The sequence below is a fragment of the Zootoca vivipara genome, chromosome 12 (genome assembly GCF_963506605.1).
Source record: "Zootoca vivipara chromosome 12, rZooViv1.1, whole genome shotgun sequence".
NCBI classification, from domain to species: domain Eukaryota; kingdom Metazoa; phylum Chordata; class Lepidosauria; order Squamata; family Lacertidae; genus Zootoca; species Zootoca vivipara.
In genome coordinates, this window is record NC_083287.1 from 11,672,319 (window position 1) to 11,694,600 (window position 22,282).

At 46.1% G+C, this 22,282-nt stretch overlaps 2 protein-coding genes across 3 annotated transcripts in view; both read left to right on the plus strand.

Annotated features, from left to right (window-relative positions):
• Positions 1–5,755: 5,755 nt before the first annotated feature.
• The window catches only part of TGM4 (transglutaminase 4), a 36,172-nt gene continuing 19,645 nt past the window's right edge, over positions 5,756–22,282 (plus strand). The window contains exons 1-3 of one of the 2 annotated variants that reach the window (XM_035129672.2): positions 5,756–5,912; positions 19,058–19,237; positions 20,501–20,607. In XM_035129672.2, coding sequence (XP_034985563.1) covers positions 5,897–5,912; positions 19,058–19,237; positions 20,501–20,607 — 303 coding nt within the window. In that variant the 5' untranslated portion in view covers positions 5,756–5,896. Of the gene's footprint in view, positions 5,913–5,936; positions 6,321–19,057; positions 19,238–20,500; positions 20,608–22,282 lie in introns of those variants that run through there. The other variant, XM_035129673.2, reaches the window with a different exon arrangement.
• On the plus strand, positions 10,766–19,032 carry LOC132592847 (uncharacterized protein K02A2.6-like). The gene has a single exon (XM_060280629.1). It carries the CDS (start codon positions 13,244–13,246, stop codon positions 17,342–17,344), a length of 4,101 nt encoding a protein of 1,366 aa, XP_060136612.1. The 5' UTR covers positions 10,766–13,243; the 3' UTR covers positions 17,345–19,032.

Sequence of the window (22,282 nt, forward strand, 5' to 3'; positions counted from 1 at the left end):
TGATGATTATTATTATTATTATTATTATTATTATCCCTACCAGAGACTAGACCTTTTGAATGATGGAAGTGTTCAACAGCCATAGTCCATTTCCCCCCTTTTTAAATCAATTATGAAGCGTGGTACCTTGCAATCGCAAAAGGTTTGTGCATTCAGGAGATAGTTCGGAGCTCTTGCCTGGTTTCTTCACATAAAATAATGCCTATTGGACGTACCAGATATGCTAAACTGATTGCAAAGGTGAGACGCTATAGAATACTTTCAGCTTTTCCCGCTTGCAGAATGGAAGGACTACTGAGCATGTAGAAGGCAGGGCCTTAGCATAATATATCTAAAACAAATCCTTAAGTGCATCTATTCCAGGAATGACAAAGCCAACTCGGCTATGCCTTGAGATGAATCTTGAAATCACAATTCACAAGGAAACAAAATGCATAGCCTCCTAAATTTTCCCAGCTGGTGATGATAAAAAGAGGTGATCAACACCCCTCTTTTTATATTCAGCCTGCAATTTTCATACCACTTCTTTTGCAGAAGTTGACTTCTGATAAAACTCCTTTGCTCTGAAGTTCTACTTAGTTTGAGGTAGCTCATTGCCAAACGAGCATATACAGGTGAAACTCGGAAAATTGGAATATCGTCGAAAAGTGCATTTATTTCAGTAATGCAACTTATTATTTTTTCTTATTCTTTTAATTTTTCCAAATGCTTTCTTTTGGAAATTCCACAGTAATAAAACAAATAGTTACAATAATACAAAAACAAACATCGCCATTACATTTCATTGATTACATTCCATTTATAATTGACCCGCCTAACGACAAATATTTACAATTACCGTATAACAAATAAAGGCTTGGCATATCTTGCTTTGCATGTCATGCATCTATCTCATATATTGGTTTCACCTTTTTAATTGCGTTACTGAAATAATAATAATAATAATAATAATAATAATAATTTCTTATTTATACCCCGCCCATCTGGCTGGGTTTCCCCAGCCACTCTGGGCAGCTTCCAACAGAAGAATAAAATAATCAATTAAAGATTAAAAGCCTCTCTAAACAGGGTTGCCTTCAGATGCACTTTTTGATGATATTCTAATAAATGCACATTTCGATGATATTCTAATTTTCCGAGTTTCACCTGTAGAAAACGGCAGTCTTCCAATGACAGTACTCTAAGCCTGGGGGAGTTGAAAATTGCAGCCAGTGGCCTCTATTCCTTGTGCAGAAATAGGTTTTCCTGGATGAATTTCCTCCACTAAGGCTTAGAAAAAACTGTTAGGATTCCCAGTTTTCTTAGTCTGTCCCATAATGCAGCAATTGTGAGAGGGAGTACACCTCTCATATTCCGATGTTCAAATTAAAAGCAATTATACCACTAACTGTTGATACATTTGGCAGATGTAGTTACCCAAACTAGAAACCCCAGTCAACATTTGTATCTAATTGTATCTAAGGGACGCAGGTGGCACTGTGGTCTAAACCACTCAGCTTCTTGGGCTTGCCGATAAGAAAGGTTGGCGGTTCGAATCCCCACGACAGAGTGAGCTCCCGTTGCTCTGTCCCAGCTCCTGCCAACCTAGCAGTTCAAAAGCATGCCAGTGCGAGTAGATAAATAGGTACCACTGTGGTGGGAAGGTAAACAGCGTTTCTGTGCGCTCTGGTTTCCGTCATGGTGTCCACATGACTCAGAAAGCTGTCTGCGGACAAACACCAGCTTGCTCAGCCTGAAAAGCGAGATAAGTGCCGCAACCCCATAGTTGCCTTTGACTGGACTTAACCATCCAGGGGTCCTTTACCTTTACCTTTTTCTTTCTCTCTCTCTCTCTCTTTTTACTAATTACCACTTTTAACTGTGCGGGGGAAGCCATGTTAGAACCAGCTATCTATACCAACTTGTAGCACATAAAATGTGCTACCTATATGGTATGTTTATATACCTTAAAATAAATACCAGCAATGGGAACTTAATTGTCTATGAAGAGCTGGCCTTGGAAATCCTAGCCTTGAGGCTTCACAAACCAGCCACCTTGCGGAGTCATATACCAAAGGTGGAGAGGTGTTAGGTCAATAATTTTTCTTCTTCTCTTGGATAATTAGGGGTTTTAGATATGTGAATAAACTGTTTACTCCCAATCAATATTTGCTGTACTCAGCAGTCCACAACTTATGACCGCTGAAACATTATTATTTGCTTTAGGTGTTGACTGGTTCAGAAAAAAGGTGGTGACTGTTTCTGCAATCTCCGCAGTGTAAAGAAACGGGCAACTAACTTTATATAATAAAAACACTCTAGGTTGAAATGGGCAATAACTTTTTCAGCAACAGTCCTTCGAAAGTCAGGACTGAAATTAGCACCCATCAACTTAATGGTTATTTTTCTTCTTCTTTACCCTTTTAAAGATCAAAAATAGCAAATGCTATGAACGAAGGCTTCCTTTTTACCAAACATTGCATTTTCTCACTCAGCTAAGAAGGGGGCTGCCTGTTCTCAGCACACAGCGGATAAATTAGCTTCTTCTTCTTCTTTGGCAATAACTCGTAGCAGAGTAACATTGTCTTCCATCCACACGTCCTTCCACAGGAGGGACATTAGTTTCCGGGCGGGAGTTGACCACAGTGAGTGTTTGCCAAGCATGCCTTCCTCTTAGCGCGTTTCTCCCTTTCGTCTTGAGTTTGAGAGTCTTCAAAGCCCACGACACCTTTGGTAAAGGCTGTTCTCCAACTGGAGCGCTCGCAGGCCAGTGTTTCCCAGTTGTCTGTGTTTATACTCCATTTTTTAAGATTTCCCTTGTGAGAGTCTTTAAACCTCCTTTGTTGACCACCAGCATTACGCTTTCCATTTTTAAGTTCAGAATAGAGTAGTTGCTTTGGAAGACGAAATTCAGGCATCCGCACAACATGACCAGTCCAACGTTGAATAATCATTGCTTTGACACTGGCGGTGATCTTTGCTTCTCCCACTACACTGGAATAAATGATAAGTTGCAAGAACTCAGGCCAGAAGAAAATGAATTTCAAATAAATCTTCACAAGGTTTTATTTGTGTGATGAGGAGTTCAAATAGGAATCAATCCCAGTGTTGAAGGCAAATAAAGATAAATTCCAGTAAAATTCAGGGCAAGGCCCTGTTTCGACTATTCTTCGTCAGCAAAGATTCACAGGTCAAAGTGTACCAAGGCAAACATACTTGATTCCTATTTGAACTCCTCATCACACAAATAAAACCTTGTGAAGATTTATTTGAAATTCATTTTCTTCTGGCCTGAGTTCCTGCCAACTTATCGTTTATTTCTGGACTTTCCCAAGAACTCCATTTTCTACTGCTCTTCCACTACACTGTCATTAGTTTGTCTTCCCAAGTGATGTGTGAAATATTTTGGAGAAACCGTTGATGGAATCTTTCGAGGAGTTGCAGGTGGTAAGAAAGGGGCTGCCTGTTCTCAGCACACAGCGGAGAAACTAGCAAGGCAAGCTTGCAGTGCAGGAAGATGCTTACCTTCCAAGTCTCGGACTGCAGAATCCGGGACCGGCAGCCGTGTGACACCGGAAGCTGCGTCGACGTAACTTCCGGTGTCACTTTGCCCTTCTGTGGGCACAAAAAATGGCCACCGCCGACACCGGAAGTGTCCGGTCATGCGTAGATGCGACTTTTGAAGCCGGCGGCGGCCATTTTTTGTGCCCATAGAAGGGCAAATCAGGAAAAAAATGGCCGCCGGCAGGAGAAAATAACGGAGAAAAACGGGAGACGAAGTGATACGGGGGACCACCGGGAAAAGGTAAGTAAAAACGGGGGGTTTCCCGGGGAAAACGGGGTACTTGGCAGCTATGGAAGATGACAATTCCTGCATTGCTACCTAACTGCAGGTTAGGGGGAAAGTGTCATAGGGAGAGGGCTAGATCTTCAATGGCTGCAGGAATGTTACTGATGAGTTGGTGATTCCCTGTGCCCAGGTTAGGCAGTTTTTCAAATACGGGATCATTTGGGAATGTTCTCAGTAGGAACACTCTGAATACCATAGGTTTGTGTATGAAGACAGGATGTCAGTTTGGGTAACACAGGGAAACAGAGCTGAGTTTGAGCTAACAGCAGTTTGGTGTGTTTGGCTGCCTCTAGAGTTCTGATCTGAAAGCATTGAAATTTGGAATACAGTGGTACCTTGGCTTATGAACACGATTGGTTCTGGAAGTCTGTTCATAAACTGAAGCGTTCATAAACTGAAGCAAACTTTCCCATTGAAAGTAATGGAAAGTGGATCAATCCGTTCCAGACGGGTCCGCGGAGTACTCAACCTGAAGCGTACTTAACCTGAAGCATGGGTGTAATTGGTTCGGGAGTCTGTTCATAAACTGAAGCGTTCATAAACTGAAGCAAACTTTCCCATTGAAAGTAATGGAAAGTGAATGAATCTGTTCCTGATGGGTCCGCAGCGTTCGTAAACCGAAAATTCGTAAACCGAGGTGTTCATAAACCGAGGTTCCACTGTATGTTCCTTCATTTATGCTCATTTTTTTGTATTTGTTTCCTAAAGAAACCCCACACTTCAGGCATTAAAATGCCATAAACCAGGGTTCGATGAACCAGGCTTGACCAAACTGCAGGAGGCAGTGGAAGACAGGAGTGCCTGTCGTGCTCTGGTTCATGGGGTCACAATGAGTCAGACACGACTAAACGACTAAACAACAACAACAGGGTTCGAAATTCGCCAAGTGCATTTTGAATCTTGCTTTCAGCCACTTGCAACCAAGTGAAGATCGTCAGGCACCGGGATTGTGCCTGACGTCTCCACCATCTGGAGGTGTATGCCTGGATATCCTTGGATCTTGACTGCTCCCACACGCTAGCAACGGATCCTTTAGAATTCTATATGTGATATTTCATCTACACAATCAGAATGAATTTCAGAAACCCAAAAGTCGTATTGAAAAATACAACTTTCAAGCCATCTGGCCCAACCATGGTAGCTAGGCATTCGATTTTGGCAACTGTAACCCTGGTTGAAGGAGCCATTTGGCGCCTAGGTGATATATCTGAGCTTCTAACACTGCTATAAACCTCCATAACTCCCTTCCAAAGGAAACCACATAAAACTCAGGTAATCATTGCAGCCCTTGAGTTTCTTCTCACTCTGAGAAGTGGGTCAAGCTTAACAACATTTTGCCACCTCATTGTATATTGCTTGGGTCGAGCAGGAAATTTGAACTACTCAGGGAAGAAGAAATTAATTTTTATTCCTGCCACCCCCTGGTTTTAAAGTATCTGTTTGCGGGGCATTTGTCTGGTTGTAAGTCGCTTTGGGTTGCCTTGCGCAAGACAAAGCAACTAACAAACTCAATAAATGAATCAAATATTCTGTAATTGAAAATGCCAGCCTTAAATAAATATCTGTGCAGGTTTTCTTCTTTCAGCCTCAACTGGCTACAGGTGAGGGTGATAAGAGTTTGAGCGAGTCCTTGATCCTGACGCCACTAAAATCCATGACCAGAGCAGTTGATTGAACCAATAACTCGACCAAACCTTTGACTTAATGGGAGAAACGGCGTTCCCTTAAGGAGTAAAGTTCTTCTGATGGCCATTTTGATACAGTCCATTTCATTCATTCCCTCTTGTGAATGAAAAAATTTGGTTTCAAGTAAGCCACCTGCCAGAGTGTTAATTGGCACATGTCTTTTCGGCTACTTGGGATGGTTTCATGCTCGTTGCAAACTTTTAAAGTTGTTCTTGCATTTCAATTTCCTCTTTCCAAGCCCCGCCCCCTTGCAATGTGCATTCTAACACCTCAAAGAATCTGATAAATAGGAGGCAGCTTCCTTCAGCCCAGTCAGAAAAACTTGGGACCGGCCGCTCCTGCCTGTGCAAATTTCTACAGAAGCAAAGCCCAGGAGACACCATGAGCCAAGCAGCTGGTAAGTACATAAGGGATGTTTAGTTCTCCTCGAATTGATTTCTTCCTCTTTACTTCTATCTGATAGCCCTGGGTAACACAACCTGCAATTAAATGATTTTATGAGTTTACTGCTGAGGTTTATGGGCACTCAGCCCCTGAGATTTAGAGCCAACACCTATGATTGTTTAATAAATGTTGGAATGCTGCTCTTTGATCTTCAGATAACATGGGTATAATGCCCTTTAAGTTTGTGTCCGTATTCTCTCAAGAACTAGCAGACCCATTTTGATAAGCTACAGCTCCCTGTTTCTATCAAAACCCTTTCTTATTATTCTATGTCTATTTTATTCTTTTTCAAATAGTCCTTAAAACACTTCCAATCTTCTTCCACCATTTTTTCTCGCTGGTCTCGAAGTCTCCCGGTCAGGTCAGCTAATTCCATGTATTCCATCATCTTCAGCTTATCAAAATAGATTGGTGTTGAAGGAAAAACGTAATATTTATCATGGTTAAGGATGATTATGGTATAAATATATGGAATCAAAAGTTAAGAGGAATATGAAGTAGAAATTGCTAAAAGATTAATATAGGATGATGCGCAGTAAGGAGGAATTGAGGAAGTCAAATATAATGATTAGAGACGAAATTGTGATTATGAAATTCTTGTTTGTGTGTATTTTGTTTTTATTTGTGTTTAATTAAAAAATAAAAAAAAATTTATAAAAAAAAAAAAGAACTAGCAGACCCATTAAAAAGCCTGTGAGGTTCATGCACTGGGTTTATATCTATTACTATGTAGTAAAGGTCCTGTTTTCTTATCAGCACGACTGATAGTTTTTTAATGGTTTTATGAGCATGCATGCCAAGTAAAGAGGGAAAAAGTAAACAGGAAGCATTTAATTAAAGGCACAGTTGCTCTTTGAAACTGTAATAGTGCTTTCCTGCACATACTTGCAACTACTGTTGTGTTTTATTGCAAAAATAAAATCAGGGTTGTTTTTTTGGCATTGTGTGGATTCTCTGTAAAAGGTTTAGGAGCCGGTTGTGGCAATTCCAGAGAAAGGGGCTAGTGTAGAAGTAATCTGTCTTTCACACATGCACATCAAAAGATGAAGAGAGGCTGAAAAGCACATCTGAAATCTGCCCATGAAGAATGCAAGCTAAGAGTCTATTGACGTAGGAAACAACTGCCCGGTGTTGACTGTTTACGCAGCTTTTGAGGAGCAGATCATGCATGACTAGCCACAGAGAATAAATTCCTCTTGTGCACATTCCCCCCCCTGCCAAATTATTACCCCTTGTTTCCTGTTCTTGTTTGCTTAACAGAGAAGAAAGCATTTACTAATTCTCTTCTTATTTCCTTCAAAAGGAACTTCTCCACTTTGCAATGAGCAAACAATTGCGGTAGGCGTTGGAGGATATTTCTGGGGGACCTTTATTATTTCCTGCTTTCCTTTAGCTGTGGTGATACAGACCGTATTGGCCTGAATATAAGCCTCACTCCTCTCCCCACCCCCCATTCCAACCGTGAAAAGTTAAAGCGTGGCTTAAGTTCGCGACCTTACAAAAATCGGCTTTTGTGATATCGCTGCTGAATTTTAAAAGTGCTGTTTATATTCGGGCGTGGCTTATATTCAGGCCAATACGGTATAAAGGTGATATCAGACATAAGCTAAGCAACTTCCTTCTATATGCAAGAAAAGAGAGATGGGGCACCAAATTGGCAGCCCAATCTTTGCCACACTTGCTATGCTGGCATAAGTGGAAGCAGCAGCTCTTCCAGCAGAGGCAACCAAAATCTGGGGTGTTCTGGGTCAATTTTTTTGTCCAATGGTGTGAAGAAGAGAGGAGGATTCTTGATAGAAAATGGCAGAGGATGAGCTCTTTCAGAACAGGAGCCAGAGTAGTTCTTTACAGATGCTGTTGGACTACAACTCCCATCATCCCTGACAATTGGCCATGCTGGTTGTGGCTGATGGAAGTTGTAGTCTAACACTTATCTGGCAGGTGTCTTTTGCCTGTCCATTAAATAGGCTAGGGCTACCTGTTGCTCATTTGCTGAGATGTGTGGGCCCGCCCATTTTCTTTCAAATGGCCAAGAACATTGCATTGCTAAGAGCGCCTGGACTAAAATTGTCTACCAAAAAATTCACTCTTGTGGTTTATCACCACAACAGCTACTCACACTGGGTTTTATTAAAGCAAGCAATTTAAATAGACAGCGCCTAAATGACATTGAGTGACAGAACTATCTGGCCACAATAAGGAAATTTTGCCTGTGTTTTCCACCTAGTCATCTTGACTCTCTGGTACCCTATCTGCATAACTTAATAATTCCAAAATATAGTAGTGCTTTTACCCTCGCAAGATTGAATATTTAGTCTAACAGATTGAGGTTGAATCCTGACAAGACAGAAGTACTGTTTGTGGGGGACAGGAGGCGGGCAGGTGTGGGGGACTTCCTATTCCTGAATGGGGTAACTGTGCGCAGCCTGGGAGTCATTTTGGACTCAAAGCTGTCCGTGGAGGCGCAGGTTAATTCTGTATCCAGGGCAGCTGTTTATCAGCTCCATCTGGTACGCAGGCTGAGACCCTACCTGCCCGCGGACTGTCTTGCCAGAGTGGTGCATGCTCTAGTTATCTCTCGCTTGGACTACTGCAATGTGCTCTACGTGGGGCTACCTTTGAAGGTGACCCGGAAACTACAACTAATCCAGAATGCGGCAGCTAGACTGGTGACTGGGAGCAGCCGCCGAGACCACGTAACACCGGTCTTGAAAGACCTGCATTGGCTCCCAGTATGTTTCTGAGCACAATTCAAAGTGTTGGTACTGACCTTTAAAGCCCTAAACGGCCTCGGTCTAGTATACTTGAAGGAGCGTCTCCACCCCCATCGTTCTGCCCGGGCACTGAGGTTCAGTGCCGAGGGCCTTCTGTCGGTTCCCTCGCTGTGAGAAGCCAAGTTACAGGGAACCTGGCAGAGGGCCTTCTTGGTAGTGGCAAACACCCTGTGGAATGCCCTCCCACCAGATGTCAAAAAGAAAAACAACTACCAGACTTTTAGAGGACATCTGAAGGCAGCCCTGTTTAGGGAAGCTTTTAATCTTTAAGAAATTAGTGCATTCTAATATTTCTGTTTGAAGCCGCCCAGAGTGGCTGGGGAAACCCAGCCAGATGGGTGGGGTATAAATTATTATTTACTGCCTTTGGCTGTACTTGAGGGGTTGGACTGGATGGCCCTTGTGGTCTCTTCCAACTCTATGATTCTATGATTCTATGATTCCAAAAAATTCCACTGGAAAAAACTATTATGTCCCTGTGGAGATGGCACTACCGAATCGGTGGCGCATATCCTTCTGGCTTGCACTCTTTATAAAGATTTGAGGAGTGAGGTTATCGCCCCTCTATTATTGTCCATTCCTGGTCACCCAACCACTGTTACCGTGTCCTTTTTCTTGGCAGATCAAGATGAGCAGGTGACAGCAAAGGCTGCAATGTTTTTAGCCAGGGCAATTAGAATAAGATCCATTATTTGACTATTAATCCAAACCCCTGAAATGTATTTTATATAATTGACTTTTTACCTTTATCTTCTGTATACCGCAATTGCTATGGCTGGTGGCTGATGCAAATAAAGATTCATTCATTCATTCATTGCATTGCATTGCTAAAACCTACACCTGTTGGTTTCTGCTGCTGAAGACAGCGAGTCAGCCTCTGCCCATAAAAATAGAAAGCATGCTTAAACTTTCTGCTTGTGTTAATAAATGTCATCGTAAGCGGAGTGAAAGATTTATATTCTGTCTTCCATTGAGTGACCCAAGCAAATCATACGTTCTGTCCGTTGATCCACTATGTTCAAGTAGAACCTAATATTCTATCCAAGCATGTAATAAATACTGCCAAGAAATGTTACTTTGAGAGGTGTTTTAATAGGTAAATCTGTTTTACAGCGTGTATTTTTTGAAAACTGCTAAAAAATATATATTGGAGGGGGGTTAACTTGTTTCTAACATCTGGTTTTATTGGTAATTTAATGCAGTGCTTTTTTCTAAAACATGTTTAGGGGTACTCTCATTTTGACTCAAGAAAATAACTATTTTACAGTTCAAATCGAGAAAAATAAATACAACAGTACAAAGATTCACAAAATGTTTAGGGGCATACCCCCAGAAAAAAAGCACTGATTTAATGTATACTTTGTGCAAACTTTTCAGAGGTTTTTTTTACCTGATGGTATATTAATCCTGTTAAAGTAAAAAAAGTTTAATTTTAAGTTTCAATATGAGTCAAAACAAAAGAAGCACATCCTTGTAAACTACAGTAATATGGTGGATTGAAATGCAGTCTGCTGGGATCAGGGCCGTCCTTCCTATTGGGCTGACTGGCGTGGTGCGCCAGGGCACCCACCCAGCAGGGGGCGCATCAAGGAGGCATACGGAGCCGCCCCGCGCCTCTGCCTCGCCCGCTCCGCTCCGCTCCTTTCCCGGCAGCGGTGGCTAAAGCAAGGGAGCAGCAGCGGCAGCAGAGCTGCCTCCGTTGGGGGAAACCTGGACCTGGACCTGGGCTACCTTCTGCCCACACTCCTTCAAGTCACAGCAAGCACTGACAGCGCTGCCCCACAATGCTCCGCGGCACCTCATGCATACAAATGAAGTGTTGCAGAGCATTGTGGGGCAGCGCTGTCTGTGCTCACTGTGACTTGAAGGAGTGTGGGCAGAAGGTAGCCCAGGTTCAGGTTTCCCTCAACAGAGGCAGCTCTTCTGCCGCTACTGCCATCGTGCTTCAGCCGAGCAGGCAGAGGTGGAGCACAGCTGGCAGCACCCCTGCCTGTCGTTCCATGCCCTCTGGCTGCCTGCTGCACCTGGCCCTGCTCGGCGAAGCACGAGGGGCGCCGGAGGGATCCTCGCACCACGGCGCCCGGTACACTTAAGACGGCCCTGGCTGGGATTCCTATCTGTTACCAGCTATTTGGTGGGATTGCAAGTTACTGATTGGCACAATTCCATTTTGCTGCTTTGGACATACAGTGGTACCTTGATTCTCAAACTTAATCCGTTCCGGAAATCCGTTCCAAAACCAAAGCATTCCAGAACCAAGACACGTTTTCCCATAGAAGGTAATGTAAAACAGATTAATCCATTCCAGACTTTTAACAACAACCCCTAAAACAGCAATTTAACATGAATTTTACTATCTAACACGGCCATCAATCCATAAAATGAAAGCAATAATCAATGTACTGTACTATAAAATAAATAAGACTGTATTGTACTGTAGATGATGAATTTAAAACTAATTTTCCCCCCCTTACCTGCACTGATGATAGTCATTGTTTGGATGGGGGGTGTGGCGTTTCACCTCTAGGGGTCTAGCAAGAGTTAAGTTGCAGGGAGGTAGATAGCCAATGGGAGCTCTCCAGGCATAGGCAGGGATATATAAGGAGAAGCAGTCAGTCATAAGGGGAGTTGAGTTGAGGGAGTTGATGAGAGAGGTGGAGAGGATTTTGAGATAGAGAGAGGGTTAGAGAAGCTAGTGAGGTGAGCTGTGGTGCAGAATCTGTAAGAGTAATAAGAAGGGAACTTCAGTCAGGGAGGAACAGGGGGAGAACTAATACTAAAGGTTAAGTTAAGTAAACATATTTGAGAAACCGTGAATAATTTTTTATGCTTGTAAGATCTTCACCTAAATAAACTTAATTGTTTTGTTCACTGTTCATCTGACTGGATTCCAATCAATTGTGTACCAGTACACAGATTTACTGGTTGCTAGCAGCAAGGGGAAGAAATAGGCGAGGGAGGTATTGGGTCAATAGACCGTCAAACGGCCGGGGACCCTTTACCGGTGTATCTCGCCACAGGGGGCTTTTATCCATTTCCGCAGTCACACAATCAAGCAATCAGTAGCTGAACTGGGTTCCACACAGTCACAAAAACATATTATCCGAAAAAGCCGCAAAAACAAAAATGCAAAATAAATAGCAAAGACAAAAGCGCCAAACTTAATCTGTTCCAGAAGTCCGTTTGACTTCCAAAATGTTTGAAAACCAAGGCGCAGATTCTAATTGGTGCAGGTGCTTCAGAAACAATAGCCGACAGCCACATCGGACGTTCGGCTTCCGAAAAGCATTCGAAAACCGGAACACTTATTTCTGGGTTTTCAGCATTTGAAAACCAAGGCATTTGAGAACCAAGGTTCTCTGTACATGATATTCTTGGGTGGGAAGTCCCAGGCCGGAAGAAACCAGCTCTGTCAAGGCAACCTCCTTCTTGAAAGGCTTGTGATTAGGATAAATTGCTGACTTCTGGCCCAAGGAGAAGCTAAAGTCGCCACAAAACTTACCCGGCCAAGCCATAGTCACTGGCAGTCATCCCTAACAACTAAGCCATAGAATAATAGAATTGTAAAGTTGAAAAAGACCCCAAGGGTCATGTAGTCCAACCCCCTGCAATGCAGGTATAACCGTATAAGTTTGAGGGGTTTACATAACCCCCACAACAAATCCACCTTTGTTTCTAGCTCACAGTTTCTAGCTCACAGTCAACTCAAGGTCAGATTGAAAGATTTATTAATGGGAGGGAAGAGGTGGCCTTTCAAAGTTAGAATGGTCAACATTTGCTTGCAAAGGTGTGCCTGTACCTTTTAGTAACTGTACAGCAGGGAGACATAGCTCGCCCATCTGTCATTACATCAATGCAACAATAGTTTAAAAAAGAAAGAGTTTGCTGACCCCACTCCCTCCTTCTCTGTACACGTATTCAGTGCACTGGACAGGTACAGCGCTAAGAAGCAGGAAATTGCTCGTCTAGAAATAATTATAAAGCCACGGGGCTTTTGCGTTGACTTTCCGTGGCCAGTTCTGTAACCAGCTCTGTTGTGTATTGAGTCAAAGGATTTTATATCTGTATTATTATTGTCTGTATTTGCATTAGGATAAAGTAACTGCCTTTTGGTTCCAGAGAGTACAGCTACTATTGGTTCATTTAAGCTGCTGTATTTGGATCCACTGTCTTATTGGTTTCCTCCAAAAGGCAGCACTGTGATTGCTTGATATTGTTCCCTCCAAAATGTATCCCTTCCTAGCTAGTCCCCTGTCCCTATAAATGTAGCTTTCCTCTCCTCAGTCTTCAGTCTTGTTCACTTTAATAAAGAGCTGTTACTAGAGAACTGTCTCCAGCATGTTATGTCAAGAGAGCTGAAATCACAAACCCCACGTCACAACAACTGGCGACGAAGGTGGGATCCGGAATGCTGAGGAGCGGTTAAACACAGCCCTGCCTCAGAGTCCGGATTGCAGCTTAGAACAAGACTCACTGGCCAGCTGAGAAGACGACCCTGCCCGCTAGGACAATGGAGAGTCCAAGGGTATTGGAGCCCTTCCAGCCATCAGAGCCCCACACATGGGAAGACTACGTCGAACGCTTCGAGTTCTTTGCAGTGGCTCAAGGGATCACCGATGCCAGCAAAAGAAGGGCCACATTCCTGAGCTACTGTGGGCCCGAGACCTTCAAGCTGGCCAAGGCATTACTTGCTCCAGCGAAGCTGAGTGAGACATCTCTCAAAGATATTCTTGCCTGCCTAACAAGCCACTTGGCGCCTACTGAGACCAAGATGGCCCGGCGGATGGAGTTCCATAAGAGGCAGCAGCATGCTGGGGAGTCTGTATCCACATTTCTGGCTGAACTCCGGAAGCTCGCTCAGCACTGCGGCTTCCAAAATCTGGAAGAGACTCTCCTGGATCGGTTTATTGGTGGTCTGAGCAGCAAGAAAGCCAGAAGACGCATCGTGGCTAAAGAAGAGGTTACCCTTGCTTCAGCCTTGAAGGAGGCCACCGCCACGGAGAATTATGAAAGAGAGGAGCTTGATGCCAGTCGCAAGGCCACTAAGCCACAGATAGAAGTTGCGCATGCCATGGACGAGCTAGAGGCTACTCCGAGCCAGAGCCCAGTCCGTGGGGTCGAGTTGGTGCGTCAGGCCTGCACAGTGCACAAAGATCGCCGAGGCAGTTGCCCAGGTTGTGGCGGAAACCATGAGCGGAAGAGTTGTCGTTTCAGGGATGCTATGTGCCGGACGTGCGGAAAGACGGGTCACATCGCCAGGGTCTGTAGATCGGCGGCGTCGGGAGCAACAGGAGCACCTAGACTGGAGCATCGCAGACCGCCCACAGCAACTCGTTTTCTAAAGGACTGCCACTACGTAACGGAGATCAACGGGAGGGCCGTGCAGTTTCCAGCGCAAGGCAAGGCACACGTCAAGGTGAAGATTGAGGGTCAGCAGTGCGACATGGAGGTGGACTCCGGATCTGCATTCACCATCGTGTCGGACCAGACCGCGAAGACATTCTTCCCCAGGGGTAAGTTGCCCCCTCTGGAGCCCTTCCCGGCAACCTTGCAGTCGTACTCAGCAGGCCGCATCCATGTTATGGGAATGTGTGCCGTGAGAGTACAGTTCCGGGACAAACAGGCTGTACTCAAACTGGTGATTGCGAAGGGCAGTCGCCCCAGTCTCCTGGGCACTGACTGGTTCCCCGCCCTGGGACTGAGTATCTCAGGGCTTAATTCAATCCAAACCTGCCCTGAGATGAGCGAGGCATTATGCAAGGAATTTGCTGGTCTCTTTAATGGAAAACTGGGTTGTTATAAAGGGCCCCCAGTTGACTTCGAGTTGGACCCCGGTGTGGCCCCAATCCGACTCAAACCAAGGCGAGTGCCATTTGCACTGCAACCCAAGATCGAGGCAGAGCTGGATAAATTGGTCAAGCAGGGAGTTCTCTCACCCGTGGACTCTGCTAAGTGGGAGACTCCAATCGTCACGCCCCTTAAAGCAAATGGGGAAGTCAGGATATGTGCAGATTACAAATGTACTATCAATAAGGCACTCAGGGGAAACTCATACCCCATTCCAGTCGTATCACATCTGTTGGCTAAACTGGCTGGGGGCAAGGTGTTCGCCAAAATTGACCTGGCACAAGCTTACCAACAGCTGCCAGTAACCCCACAATCAGCGGAAGCACAGACTATTGTCACACATAAAGGGGCGTTCAGAGTTAACAGATTACAGTTCGGAGTTTGTGTGGCCCCAGGGATTTTTCAAGGGCTCATGGAACGCCTGTTAAGAGGTCTGCCGGGGGTCTTGCCATTTTTTGATGACGTTTTGATTGCTGGAAAAGACCCACAGGAACTGGTTGCGCGTGTCCGTGCAGTGTTGCTCAAGTTCAAGGAGGTGGGGTTGCAACTGAAAAAGGAAAAATGCAGTTTTGGGGTGCCAACGGTGGATTTCTTGGGGTTTAAAATTGATGCATCAGGCATCCACCCCACAGATGCTAAGATTAAGGCCATCATCGAGGCACCACGACCACAGAACAAGACGGAGTTGCAGTCATTCCTGGGACTTATTAACTTTTATCATTCGTTCTTACCCCAGAAAGCTTCGGTAGCTGAACCATTACATAGACTATTGCAGAAAAAGAATGTGTGGCGATGGGGGCGGGAGCAGCAGAAGGCTTTTGACTCCTTGCGAGGAATGCTGAGTAGCAGGAGCGTCCTTGCTCATTATGATGAGTCAAAGCCGCTGGTCCTGGCATGTGATGCCTCTCAATACGGTCTGGGGGCTGTGCTGAGTCATAGGGAACCGGATGGGTCGGAAAAGCCCATCTCTTTCTATTCCCGTACGTTGTCGCCCACGGAGCGCAACTATGCTCAAATTGATAAAGAGGCACTGGCTATTGTGTCCGGAATCAAAAGGTTCTATGATTATTTGTACGGTCGCCATTTCTCCATTGAAACGGACCACAAACCACTGTTAGGGTTGTTCAACCCAAACAAACAAACGCCACAAATTCTCTCCCCCAGAATGTTGCGTTGGTCAATATTCCTGAATGGGTTCCAGTACACCTTGACCCATGTGCCGGGGAAACAGTTGTGCCATGCTGATGCGCTGAGTCGATTGCCCCTTCCTGGCGGGAGCAATGAGGATCCTGCTCCGGCGGAGCACATTATGATGCTAGAAACACTTCCGGGGGCTCCTGTAACAGCTACGGATATAGCTGAGAAAACTAGGAAAGATGCTGTTCTCTCCCGTGTGCTCACTTGGGTGGGGAGGGGGTGGCCAGGTGGTCCGCATGAAGAAAAATTCAGGCCTTATGCGACAAGGCAGCACGAATTGTCCATGCATAAGGGTTGTCTCCTATGGGGAGATAGGGTGATCATCCCAGCACCACTGAGAAACAGGGTTCTTGAGACGCTTCACATGGGACACCCGGGAATGGTCAGGATGAAGTCGCTAGCCCGATGTTATGTGTGGTGGCCTGGAATGGACCAGAACATAGAACAATGGGTACGAACATGCAAGGCATGCCAAGAGGTGCGGCCAGAAGTGGCCAGAGCACCAGTCCACTGGTGGGAGCAGTCCAGGACTCCCTGGAGCCGGCTGCACATAGATTTTGCTGGGCCATTCCAAGGGAAGGTCTTTTTGGTTATCGTTGATGCATATTCCAAATGGTTAGAAGTGGCGATGGTCCCTAGCATGGCATCAGCTGCCGTAATCAAGGTGTTGAGGCAGCTGTTTGCTACCCACGGGTTACCTGAGACCATTGTATCAGATAATGGGGCAGCTTTTGTATCCCAAGAATTCAGGGCATTCTTGGCTGATAACTTTATAAGAGGGGTCACATCCGCGCCCTTTCACCCATCCTCCAATGGGCAGGCTGAGCGCATGGTAAGAACAGCCAAAGAATCCATTGCGCGCTTAATGGAGGGTAACTGGTCGGCTCGCATTGCGCGAATGTTATTTTTGCAGCATGCGACGCCGTGTACTGCGACGGGCAAGTCGCCAGCCGAGCTGCTCTTAGGTAGAAGACTGGTAACGGTGCTGGATTATGTCCACCCAGATAAAATGCCAAACCGTAATTCAAGAGCAACCCCCCAGGCTGAGACTGACACAACAAGGTATCTCGCCCCTGAAGATCTGGTCTGGGTGAGGAACTATTCACGTGGTCCGCGGTGGGTGGCCGGTGTGATCACCCGGGCTAGTGGACCTGTGTCCTATTATGTGACCTTGGAAAATGGGCAAGTTTGGAAGAGACATATAGATCAGCTGAGGCGCCGGGCGCTCAGCAGGGAGGAGTCAGATGCAGAGAATTTACAGACTGAGGATAATTCATCCCTGGCTAATGACGCACAGCTGCGAGACCAGAGTGAAGATGGCCCAGAGGTGCAGTCACCAGGGGCTTCAGCAAATGAACCAGGGTCTGCTAGTCCTCAGGATGACGAGGTACAGGTCGGGGACCCTGAGATGTCTGGGACTCCATCTGTTCCTGACGAAACCCCTATAGCAGCCCCTCCACCACAGGTAACACCCAATCCAGAACCTGCAACACCTGTTGTCAGGAGATCAGGTAGAAGTTGTAGGACCCCACAGTACCTGAGGGATTACGTCTGCTGTGCTCACTAGGGGGGGAGGGGTGTTGTGTATTGAGTCAAAGGATTTTATATCTGTATTATTATTGTCTGTATTTGCATTAGGATAAAGTAACTGCCTTTTGGTTCCAGAGAGTACAGCTACTATTGGTTCATTTAAGCTGCTGTATTTGGATCCACTGTCTTATTGGTTTCCTCCAAAAGGCAGCACTGTGATTGCTTGATATTGTTCCCTCCAAAATGTATCCCTTCCTAGCTAGTCCCCTGTCCCTATAAATGTAGCTTTCCTCTCCTCAGTCTTCAGTCTTGTTCACTTTAATAAAGAGCTGTTACTAGAGAACTGTCTCCAGCATGTTATGTCAAGAGAGCTGAAATCACAAACCCCACGTCACAACAAGCTCCTTGGGGAATCGGAATGCAAGTTTGGGCAGACCTAAAACGACATCGCTTGTTAGGTGTAAGCACAAAGATGGCATGGGATCATTTATATCCTTTAAGATTCAGCTGCTAAAGACAGCCTCGTAAAGATGGCAACAAAAAATTACAAACCTGTGTAATGTTTGTTACGCAGGTTTGTAATATCAGCATGAAGGCACTGATAGTAGCCTCTGTTTCTATGCAGTAGGGAGGAAGCCCTTACTCTGTGGCCAGCACAGAAACACAGGCTATTAAGCAGCATAGTAAAAATATTTGCCTTCTCCTAAGCTGACTGGCAGAGGAGCAGTGGATTGCTACATCTCTCCTCCGTTGGCCGCCTGCATTTCCATACCGGGTACAAAGAAAAGAAGGTTTCCCCTCCCCAGTATACAGCAGGCTGAATCTTCTGCCAGCCTCATATCCTTGTTGTAAGCTTATAGGAGCGGGTGGCGCTGTGGTCTAAACCACTGAACCTCTTGGGCTTGCCGATCAGAAGGTCAGTGGTTCGAATCCCCACAATGGAGTGAGCTCCTGTTGTTCTGTCCCAATTCCTGCCAACCTAGCAGTTCGAGAGCACACCAGTGCAAGTAGATAAATAGGTAGCACTGTGGCAGGAAGGTAAATGGCGTTTCCGTGCGCTCTCGCAGTGTTCCGTTACACCAGAAGCAATTTAGTCATGCTGGCCACATGACCAGGAAAGCTGTCTGTGGACAAATGCTGTCTCCCTCGGCCTAAAAGCAGAGATGAGCACCACAACCCCAGAGTCCCCTTTGATTGGACTTCACCATCCAGGGGTCCTTTACCTTTACCTTTTGTAAAGTTGTACATGCTGTAGCGTTAACATTGCCTTTAAACTTTAGAAACCACCAAGCTGAATGAGATGCCAGCCTCCCCTAATATGCAGACAAACATGAAAATCATTGCCCTAAACGACCTCGGCCCAGTACAACTGAAGGAGCAGCTCCACCCCCATAGTTCAGCCCGGACGCTGAGGTCCAGCTCCGAGGGCCTTCTGGTGGTTCCTTCCCTGCGAGAAGTGAGGTTACAGGGAACCAGGCAGAGGGCCTTCTGAGTAGTGGCGCCCACCCTGTGAAACGCCCTCCCATTGAATGTCAAGGTGATAAACAACTACCTGAATTTTAGAAGACATCTGAAGGCAGCCCTGCATAGGGAAGTTTTTAATGTCTGGTGTTTTATTGAATTTTTAATATTTTGTTGGAAGCCACCCAGAGTGGCTGGGGAGGCCCAGCCAGATGGACGGGGTTTAAATAATAAAATATTATTATTATTATTATTATTTATTTATTGCCTTCTTTGCCATCCTTTCCAGGGGATCCGCTGAAGGTTACTGGAATCGATTTCCTCCGAGAGCAGAATACTCGCCTCCATCGCACCGGCGACTACAACAACGGCAGCCTGATTGTGAGACGTGGGCAGCCTTTTGAGTTGAAGCTGACTTTAAGCAGGGAGCTGAACAACAATGACAACGTCACACTGCAGCTCAGCGTTGGTAAGCCAGCGAAACATTACTGGATTCGTCCCAGGGTGTCTAGGAATGCAGCAGAGTAATTCAGCCGTTTGTCCTTCAGAGATGCCACAATCTGCTACCAGGGTCAGGCAGACACAGTGGGCAAGTTCAATAAAATTAAAAGTATTTGTTTGGCTTCCAATGCAGATATTTTTATATCTGTTGAGAAGAGGAAGGGGAGTGGAACTCAAGAGGGGAACCATAGCTGGAAATGCATGTTGTTGTTTTTTATTCCACTGACATCCCAGGTACGTAGTCTCTGGGACCTTCCAGGTAGACTACCATCCTATATAATAAAGTGCAAGTGTCTCTGCGTCCAGGTTCCCTGTGTCCCTGTGTCCGCGCTACTGTGCATGTGCCCCACGGACACAGGGATTGGATGCAGAGACTGCACACACACACGTGCACGCTCTCCCCCCCCACCTACCGTTTCCCTGCGGCCGCCAACCGCTGCTCCCAGCCGGACTGAGCGTTGGCGGCAGCGGGGGGGGGGAGAGCGTGCATGTGTGTGTCCAGCAAGGACAGGTCCCGGGGTTCGGAGAAGCGCTGCGCAAGCACTTCTCCGAACTCCAGGATGTCTCCTTCCTATCTGCGGCTGGGGGAGAGGAAGGAAGGAGGAGAAAGGGCTGCTTTCTCTTCCTTCGTTCCTGTCCCCCTGCCGGCGACAACAAGGACATGTCCCGGGGTTCGGAGAAGCGCTGCGCAAGCACTTCTCCGAACCCCGGGATGTTCTAGCGCCCGTTTACTCAACGGGCTGAATTACACTAGTAGAATCATAGAGTTGGAAAGAATCCCAAGGGTCTTCTAGTCCAATGGGGGAATCTCAACTAAATCTCTTCCAGGCACTGATCACATTGAGATTTGCTTGGCTTTAGCAATGTAACAATATCATAATCTTTGAAGCCACGCTACTCCTTGAGTACAGAAAGAACAACACACACTGCTAATCTTTTATCTAAACAGGAACTCATTGTTTAATCGAGGGTTTTGTGATTCTACATCAGATGCCAAATTGTGGGTTAAAGAGATTGTGAATACAATGTACTGCTTACCTCCTGGGACTGTTATATTAGAGGAAACACACAAGCCACTTAGCAAAATTATTTGGCATCTTCAGCCTCCTTCTCTGTGCAGTAGAAAATGCTTCAGAGAGGGCGCCTGAAAACAACGGCTATTGTCATATTCGCTGCTAACACTTTTTTTGAATTTATTAATGTTGTTCGTTGTGAATTTGCGTCCTTCCAGGTGAAAAACCAATGCAATCCAATGGGACTCTTCTATCCATGAAGGCAAGATCAGGACAGACAGATCAACCCTGGAATGCCAAGATTTGTCAAGCAAATGGGAAGGAGGTACATATGTTTGGGATAGCCTAGAGTGACTGACATGGCCATTTACATGTTATGGCTACCCCACAGAAGGTGGTTTAAATTGCTCTTCAGGGTGGATGTCATTTCAGGTCAAGACTTTTCACTATTTTATTTGCGATACCCTTCATGATATCCAGAATGTGATATAGGGGTGCTCAAGGGACCCAGGTAATCAAGAACTGAGTTCTGTTGCCTTCCAGCTTGGGGGGGGGGAGAACCCTGTTTCTATGTGTGGTAGGACTTCTGTAATTTACATACGAGTACCACTGTCACCATGGACACGGGTGGCACTGTGGGTTAAACCACAGAGCCTAGGGCTTGCCAATCAGAAGGTCGGCGGTTCGAATCCCCGCAACGGGGTGAGCTCCCATTGCTCAGTCCCTGCTCCTGCCAACCTAGCAGTTTGAAAGCACATCAAAGTGCAAGTAGATAAATAGGTACCGCTCCGGTGGGAAGGTAAACGGAGTTTCCGTGCGCTGCTCTGCTTCGCCAGAAGCTGCTTTGTCATGCTGGCCACATGACCCGGAAGCTGTACGCCGGCTCCCTCGGCCAATAGAGCGAGATGAGTGCCACAACCTCAGAGTTGGTCACCAGTGACACCTCCTTACGCCCATGGCCAGCAAAGGGACGCCTGCATACCCCCGGTCCCTGGGCTGGCTGAGAAGGAGGGAGGAGGAGTATCGTCGGAGGGTGACCTGTGCCACAAACCAGATTTAATGAACATATCAGAGTGCTCTGTAAATTCATAGTCTTTTATATATCAACCTCTTATGCTCTCCCACACTCGCCCAATGCTAATATCCCTTCTTTTGGCTTCTTTTAAATTCTTCTCACCTTCTGTTGTAATACCTTTTAGCTTTCCAAAACGCATATCAGATTTTAAAGACTGTATCCCCCCGCCCGTTTATGCTGGTCTAGGACCATAATAAAGATTTGTATTGTATTGTATTGCCTCCTCCTCTGCAAAAGGGCTCCACAGCCCTCAGGTCTGCCCTCATCGTAGGGCAGCTTTGAGACTCTTTCTCCTTCCCCTTGCCTCACTCGCTGCTGGCTCAGTTAGTGCTGAAGGTAGCCCTGACCCAGGGCTCCAGCATAGGTCAGCCAAGGGTGAACACCTGGATAGGCGGAAAGCCGGGAACAGACTATGTCTGCCACCCAGATGTCCCCCTGGACTCAGGCACGGGCACAACCCCCTCTCAGGGGTTGACCAAACCATTTGAGTCCCTGGATTCCTTTAACAGAATACCCTTCACATAGGGATGGCGAGAGCGTTCTCCCATCCCTATCACCTGAACCAGTGCCTCTCCGCAACCTTACAAGTTGTGACAATTTGCTACGCGGCAGGCGAAACCCAAATGACACCAGCCAATTAGCCAAGTGGGGAAAATTCCTGCCATGTCCCTGTCCCAATGATAGACGACACACGACGGCATAGCAAGGTCAAGCGCAAAAGCCCTAAAAATAGGGAGAGGTGGGTGGGTCTTCCGAATGCACGCGCTGAAAGAGGAAGCTCTGAGTCACGTGCATGGGTATATATAGGTCCCTCGATCCGTTTGGACTGCGCCCCATTGGCCAGATTAAACCCAACATTGAAGGACCTACTAATTGGGTGTTGTGGCTGACCAATCCTACCCACCCACAACACAGGAGGTCGGTC

Coding starts and splice junctions, on each gene's coding strand:
- LOC132592847 (XM_060280629.1), top strand. CDS start 13,244: ATGGAGAGTCCAAGGGTATTGGAGCCCTTCCAGCCATCAGAGCCCCAC.